The following is a 7,522-nucleotide window of genomic DNA, read 5'->3' as shown; positions in this document are numbered from 1 at the left end:
GTCTCTAGTAGTCTAGTAGTTACCTGATAGATGTTTATCAGACATGTTACTGTCTCTAGTAGTCTAGTAGTTACCTGATAGATGTTTATCAGACATGTTACTGTCTCTAGTAGTCTAGTAGTTACCTGATAGATGTTTATCAGACCATGTTACTGTCTCTAGTAGTCTAGTAGTTACCTGATAGATGTTTATCAGACCATGTTACTGTCTCTAGTAGTTACCTGATAGATGTTTATCAGACCATGTTACTGTCTCTAGTAGTCTAGTAGTTACCTGATAGATGTTTATCAGACCATGTTACTGTCTCTAGTAGTCTAGTAGTTACCTGATAGATGTTTATCAGACCATGTTACTGTCTCTAGTAGTCTAGTAGTTACCTGATAGATGTTTATCAGACCATGTTACTGTCTCTAGTAGTCTAGTAGTTACATGATAGATGTTTACCAGACCATGTTACTGTCTCTAGTAGTCTAGTAGTTACCTGGTAGATGTTTATCAGACATGTTACTGTCTCTAGTAGTCTAGTAGTTACCTGATAGATGTTTATCAGACCATGTTACTGTCTCTAGTAGTCTAGTAGTTACCTGATAGATGTTTATCAGACCATGTTAGTGTCTCTAGTAGTCTAGTAGTTACCTGATAGATGTTTATCAGACCATGTTACTGTCTCTAGTAGTCTAGTAGTTACCTGATAGATGTTTACCAGACCATGTTACTGTCTCTAGTAGTCACCTGATAGATGTTTATCAGACCATGTTAGTGTCTCTAGTAGTCTAGTAGTTACATGATAGATGTTTACCAGACCATGTTACTGTCTCTAGTAGTCTAGTAGTTACCTGATAGATGTTTATCAGACCATGTTACTGTCTCTAGTAGTCTAGTAGTTACCTGATAGATGTTTATCAGACCATGTTACTGTCTCTAGTAGTTACCTGATAGATGTTTATCAGACCATGTTACTGTCTCTAGTAGTCTAGTAGTTACCTGATACATGTTTATCAGACCATGTTACTGTCTCTAGTAGTCTAGTAGTTACCTGATAGATGTTTATCAGACCATGTTACTGTCTCTAGTAGTCTAGTAGTTACCTGATAGATGTTTATCAGACCATGTTACTGTCTCTAGTAGTTACCTGATAGATGTTTATCAGACATGTTACTGTCTCTAGTAGTTACCTGAGATGTTTACCAGACCATGTTACTGTCTCTAGTAGTCTAGTAGTTACCTGATAGATGTTTATCAGACCAAGTTACTGTCTCTAGTAGTCTAGTAGTTACCTGATAGATGTTTATCAGACCAAGTTACTGTCTCTAGTAGTCTAGTAGTTACCTGGTAGATGTTTATCAGACATGTTACTGTCTCTAGTAGTTACCTGATAGATGTTTATCAGACATGTTACTGTCTCTAGTAGTTACCTGATAGATGTTTATCAGACCATGTTACTGTCTCTAGTAGTCTAGTAGTTACCTGATAGATGTTTATCAGAACATGTCTATTATACCTGTATTCTCTGTTCCCTCATCAGGTAACCAGGTGCCTGGTCCTCCAGGGGGCTCACCAGGCGGTCCCATCCCGCTGTCTGGAGGTCTTCTTGGGGCTCGCCCCGGCATGATCCCCCTCCAGCGCCCCCCAGTCCACTCTCCTGGTCCGGTCCTCCCCCCACCTCACATGCAGCGCTTCCCTCCTCCCCACGGTGGCCCACATGGCCCCCACCCCCCTCGGGGCCCTCCCCACCACAACATGCCACCCCAAATGATGCCACCCAACAGGGGCCCCCACCCTCACATGATCCACCACGATGGCCCCCCTCTGCCGCCCGGGGGCCCACGTGGGTTTGGGATGGGCATGCCCCCTTCCCATCCCATGAGGGGTCCCTTCCCTCCCCACGGGCCCCTCCCTGGGGGGCCCCCACCACCCTTCATGAGGGGGGGCCCTCGAGGGCCAGATGGGCCGGAGGAGATTGAGGGGAGGGGGCCCTTCAGGGGGGAGAGACCTGGGTTTAGGGACAGGGATCCAGACAGGGAGAGAGAGAGGGACTGGGAGAGGGATAGGGAGAGGTTTGGTGGAGGGGGGAGGCGGTTTGGGGAAGGAGGGAGAGGAGGAGGAGGATGGGGAGAAAGGATGGAGGGAAGGGAAAGGTTTGGGGGATGGCAGGAGGACGGGGGAGAGCCGAGAGGAGGGGGAGGGTGGGAGAGAGATAGAGACAGGCGAGACTGGAGAGAGAGACGAAGCAGTCCTGATGGAGAGAGGGAACGAGGGAGAGGAGGAGACGGAGGAGAGAGTGAGCGTGGAAGGAGTGCGGGAGGAGAGAGGGAGCGAGGTAGAGGATCAGAGGTAGGGGAGAGGGGGAGAGGAGAGGTAGGAGAAAGGGGTATAGGAGAAAGGGGTAGAGGAGAGGTAGGAGAGAGGGGGAGAGGTAGAGGAGAGGTAGGAGAAAGGGGGGTAGGAGAGAGGGGGAGAGATAGAGGAGAGGTAGGAGAAAGGGGGGTAGGAGAGAGGGGGAGAGATAGAGAGGTAGGAGAAAGGGGGGTAGGAGAGAGGGGGAGAGATAGAGGAGAGGTAGGAGAGAGGGGGAGAGATAGAGGAGAGGTAGGAGAAAGGGGGGTAGGAGAGAGGGGTAGAGGTAGAGGAGAGGTAGGAGAAAGGGGGGTAGGAGAGAGGGGTAGAGGTAGAGGAGAGGTAGGAGAAAGGGGGGTAGGGGAGAGGGGTAGAGGTAGAGGAGAGGTAGGAGAAAGGGGGTAGGAGAGAGGGGTAGAGGTAGAGGAGAGGTAGGAGAGAGGGGTGTAGGAGAGAGGGGTAGAGGTAGAGGAGAGGTAGGAGAAAGGGGGGTAGGGGAGAGGGGGAGAGGAGAGGTAGGAGAAAGGGGGGTAGGAGAGAGGGGGCGCGGCAGGAGTGAGGGAGGAGAGGGAGAGAGGCAGAGGCGACCGAGGAACAGAGAGAGGACATCTCGTTGGGACACAGACGATCGACTAGGAGACAAAGCAGAGGTAGAACCAGAGAACGTGGAACTCAAGCTCCGGAACTCTGACGACAACAACACAGAAAACCCCCCACCTACTACTGTTGTTGCTGCTGCTGCTACGAAAGAACCCTCTAAAGAACCTCCTACAGATTCTAAAGATTCCACTGTAGAACCCTTCCAATCCCAACAGAAGGTGGAATCAGAACCCTCTGAATTCCCTGTTGAAGTGACTGCTACTGAACCGCCTGTGGCGTCTGTATCTGAACCTACAAGTCAACCTCGCCCCGTAGAGAAAACACATGCGGCTGAGACACAGGAGACTGAGGCAGTCATAGGCTAGTGGCTACCAAATGAAACTTTTAAAAAACATATTTTTTAAATTTTAATGTTAGCCTAGGTGCCAGTCTGTTTCTGACTTCTTGACAACTCCTGTCACTAACTCATGGAATTGTCATGTTTGGCTTGACATTTACAGCAATGGAGCTGGCAAGAGCGCAAACGGATCTGGGACCAGGCTAGTTTGATGTTGCCCCTCAACCACAGATCTAGAATCAGATTCCCCTTATCCCTCCAATTGTAACCTTATAGCCATAGGAGATGGTAATATACAGAGCTTTTGGGAAAATATTCAGACCCCTTGACTTTTTTCAACATTCTGTTACCTTACAGCCTTATATGGATTAATATGGATTAAATAGCCCCCCCCCCCCCCCCCCAAAAAAAAAAACGTATTGAAAATAAAAAACTGAAATATGACATTTACATAAGTATTCAGACCCTTTACTCAGTACTTTGTTGAAGCACCTTAGGCAGTGATTAAAGCCTTGAGTCTTATTGTGTCTGATGCTACGAGCTTGGCACAGCGTCGCTGCACAGCTATTTTCAGGTCTCTCCAGAGATGTTAGATTGGGTTCAAGTCCGGGCTCTGGCTGGGCTACTCAAGGATATTCAGAGACTTGTCCTGAAGCCACACCTGCGTTGTCTTGGCTGTGTGCTTAGGGTCGTTGTCCTGCTGGAAGGTGAACCTTCACCCCGGTCTGAGGTCCTGAGCACTCTGGAGCAGATTTCATCAGCGATCTCTCTGTACTTTGCTCCGTTCATCTTTCCCTCGATCCTGACTAGTCTCCCAGTCCCTGCCGCTGAAAAACATCCCCACAGCATGATGCTGCCACCACCATGCTTCACCGTAGGGATGGTGCCAGGTTTCCTCCAGACGTGACTCTTGGCATTCAGGCCAAAGAGTTCAATCTTGGTTTCATCAGACCAGAGAATCTTGTTTCTCATGGTCTGAGAGTCCTTTTGGTGCCTTTTGGCACACTCCAAGCGGGCTGTCATGTACCTTTCACAGAGGAGTGGCTTCAGTCTGGTGGAGTGCTGCTGAGATGGTTGTCCTTCTGGAAGGTTCTCCCATCTATATAGAGGAACTCTGGAGCTCTGTCGAAGTGACCATTGGGTTCTTGATCACCTCCCTGACCAAGGCCCTTCTCCCCGATTGCTCAGGTTGACCAGGCGGCCAGCTCTAGGAAGAGTCTTGGTGGTTCCAAACTTCTTCCATTTAAGAATGGAGGCCACTATGTTCTTGGGGACCTTCAATGCTGCTGAAATGTTTTGGTACCCTTCCCCAGATCTGTGCCTCGACACAATCCTGTCTCAGAGCTTTACAGACAGTTCCTTCGACCTCATGGCTTGGTTTTTGCTCTGACATGCACTGTCAACTGTGGGACCTTATATAGACAGGTGTGTGCCTTTCCAAATCATATCCAATCAATTGAATTTACTACAGGCAGGGATGGTTTTCATGTCTAATCAAAATCTCCCCAATCAAGTTGTAGAAACATCTCCAAGGATGATCGATGGAAACAGGAAGCACCTGAGCTCAATTTCGAGTCTCATAGCAAAGGGTCTGAAAACTTTATGTAAATAAGGTATTTCTGCTTTGTTAGTTTTGTAAATATATATTTGCTAAAAATGAATGTACAACTTTTTGCTTTGTGATTATGGGATATTGTGTCTAGATTGACGTTTTAAAAAAAACAACACATTTTAATCCATTTTAGAATAAGGCTGTAACTAAATGGAAAAAGGTCAAGGGGTCTGAATACTTTCCTGAAGGCTCCTGGATATGTCCCCTGGGCGCTCTGGTCAGTGTACTGTAAGGTGCCATTTGGACTGTATTGAATATCTGATCCTGGATCGGTGGCTACAGGTCACTTCTACATCTTTTCACTTAACGGTCTCTCAATGGCCTCCTTTACTCGTCTCCTCTCCTTCGTTGACCACCCTAACAGAGAGAAGATGTGCTAGGCATCCGCAGTAATACGTAGGTCAACTAAAAACCCATCCAGTCCTTATACCCATCAGTGGTCATGAAGGAAAGGAGACGAGGAAAGTACTTTTAAAAAAGGGGTCATCTAAATAATCTGTTCTCGTCTCCTCGTCTCCTCCACTTCCTGCTCTCACAAAGCAATGTGGTAGATGTGTTCAGTTGTCCAATCGGTTGCAGACAAAGTAAAGAAAGGAAGCCAGGAGTCCATACTGTAACTGGAAGGACAAGTGTTTAGTGTTTCTATCTGACTGACCCCTGACCTCTTGAGTAACCACGCCCACTTTAGAGCTGGAATGTTTTTTTTGTTGTTTTTTTAAACACTGACAAACCCAAGTTCAATTCAGGGTTGTATTCATTAGGTACCAAATGGATTTAAAATGGACTGAAACAGGGAGGAGCTACCTGAACTTGTCCAATAAGAAACGTTCGTCTTTCCGCTGCAAAAGCGTTTTGCTACGGTACGCACTAATGAATACGACCCAGATGAAGAGAAAAGAGAGGTCTGAGGGCGTTTAGATGCTGTAAATATGCTTTTTTTTTTTATTGCCAGTTGCCACTCAATATGTTGTTAATTTTGAGCATCACGACAGGAGAAAAAAAATGAACAAAAAAGGCCTCTTTTTGCTGTGAAGTTTATTTAAACTGGTAAATGTTTACAGCAAGGCTTTAGGATATGAAAAGTTTGTTTCGTTTTTTAAAGTAAAAAAAAAAAAAGAAACAATGGAATAAAATCTCCCAGTATTTCAGCGATAGGGAAATTTTGTTTTTAATAATAAACTATTTTCGTACCAGACCTAGCCTTTTTTCTGATTTGTCGATTTTTGATTTCTCAAACCATGATGAAGAAAAAGTCGCCCCTTTCTTTGCTGAGCTCAATAACTAATCTGTTATGAACCTTTTTTTGAAGTGATATTTCACTACAAAATCAACGTTTGTTGGATGTTTTCAGACCTTAAAGTGGTCTTATGTAAAGTTCCTGCTTGAAAACATCTGTCCTTCCTATCTTCCTCCTAAAGTTTTTGAACAGGGTCCATATGTCAGGTTTGTTTGTTGATCCAACTTTAATCCGCTTATTCCTGCCCCTGTGTTACAACACTGATGTTGAGGGTTTGATACCTGTATGGGCCAAGTTATACTAGACCTATAGAACTGTGTGAACTGGAAAGTAAGTGGCCTTATCTGAACCAGAATGGCCTATAGGGCAGGAGCCTACAGTGCCTTCAGACCCCTTGACTTTTCCACATTTTGTTACATTACAGCCTTAATCTAAAATTGATTTTTTGCAATCTACAAACTACCCCATAAGACAAAGCAAAAACAGTTTTTTTAAAGATTTTTGCTCATATAAATTTTTTTTTTACGTAAGAATTCAGTACTTTGTTGAAGCACCTTTTGGTAGCAATTACAGTGTCAACTTTAATGCTCAATTTGGCCGGGCGGCCAGCTCTAGGAGGAGTCTTGGTGGTTCCAAACTTCTTCCATTTAAGAATGGAGGCCACTGTGTTCTTGGGGACCTTCGATGTTGCAGACATGTTTTGGTACCCTTCCCCAGCTCTGCCTCGACACAATCCTGTCTCTAAGATAATTCCTTCGATCTCATGGCTTGGTTTTTGCTCTGACATACACTGTCAACTGTGGGACCTCATATAGACAGGTGTGTGCCTTTCCAAATAATTTCCAATCAATTGAATTTACCACAGGTGAACTTCAATCAAGTTGTAGAAACATCTCAAGGATGATCAATGGAAACAGGAAGCACCTGAGCTCAATTTAGAGTCTCATAGTAAAGGGTCTGAATACTTATGTAAATAAGGTATTTTTGTATTTGCAAAAATTTCTAAACGCGTTTTTCCAGTTTCTCATTGTGGGGTATTTGTGTGTAGATTGCTGAGGATTTTTTTATTTTAAATGTAATACATTTTAGAATAAGGCTGTAACTTAACAATATGTGGGGGGGGGGGGGGGGGGGGGGGGGAATTTCCCTGAATACTTTCCTAATGCGCTGTATCTCGTTTGTGTAGCGTGAGGCAGGATGATGGACAGGTAGCCCTCTGGACAGGACGCTAGCCCGTTGCAGGATTTTAGGATACAAGTTAAATGATTTTACAAAGGTAATAAGCGTGATTTTAATTTACATGACCAGAGTTCATCTATCCATGTAAAGTTGAATCCATATCACCGGGAATTGTGATGTATGGGCCCTATCCTGGTTGTACATGCTTCGTACATCGTAT

At 45.2% G+C, this 7,522-nt stretch overlaps 1 protein-coding gene across 1 annotated transcript in view; it reads left to right on the top strand.

The window, feature by feature from the left end:
* LOC109880469 (SR-related and CTD-associated factor 4) overlaps positions 1–7,314 on the top strand; it is a 50,638-nt gene extending 43,324 nt beyond the window's left edge. The window contains exons 19-20 of the mRNA XM_031809093.1: positions 1,526–2,059; positions 7,310–7,314. Coding sequence (XP_031664953.1) covers positions 1,526–2,059; positions 7,310–7,314 — 539 coding nt within the window. The remainder of the gene's footprint in view (positions 1–1,525; positions 2,060–7,309) is intronic.
* Positions 7,315–7,522: the final 208 nt, after the last annotated feature.

The sequence above is a fragment of the Oncorhynchus kisutch genome, linkage group LG29 (assembly GCF_002021735.2).
Source record: "Oncorhynchus kisutch isolate 150728-3 linkage group LG29, Okis_V2, whole genome shotgun sequence".
Taxonomy (NCBI): Eukaryota; Metazoa; Chordata; class Actinopteri; order Salmoniformes; family Salmonidae; genus Oncorhynchus; species Oncorhynchus kisutch.
Note: the sequence above shows the minus strand (reverse complement) of the source record. Positions and strands in the feature narration are given on the sequence as shown.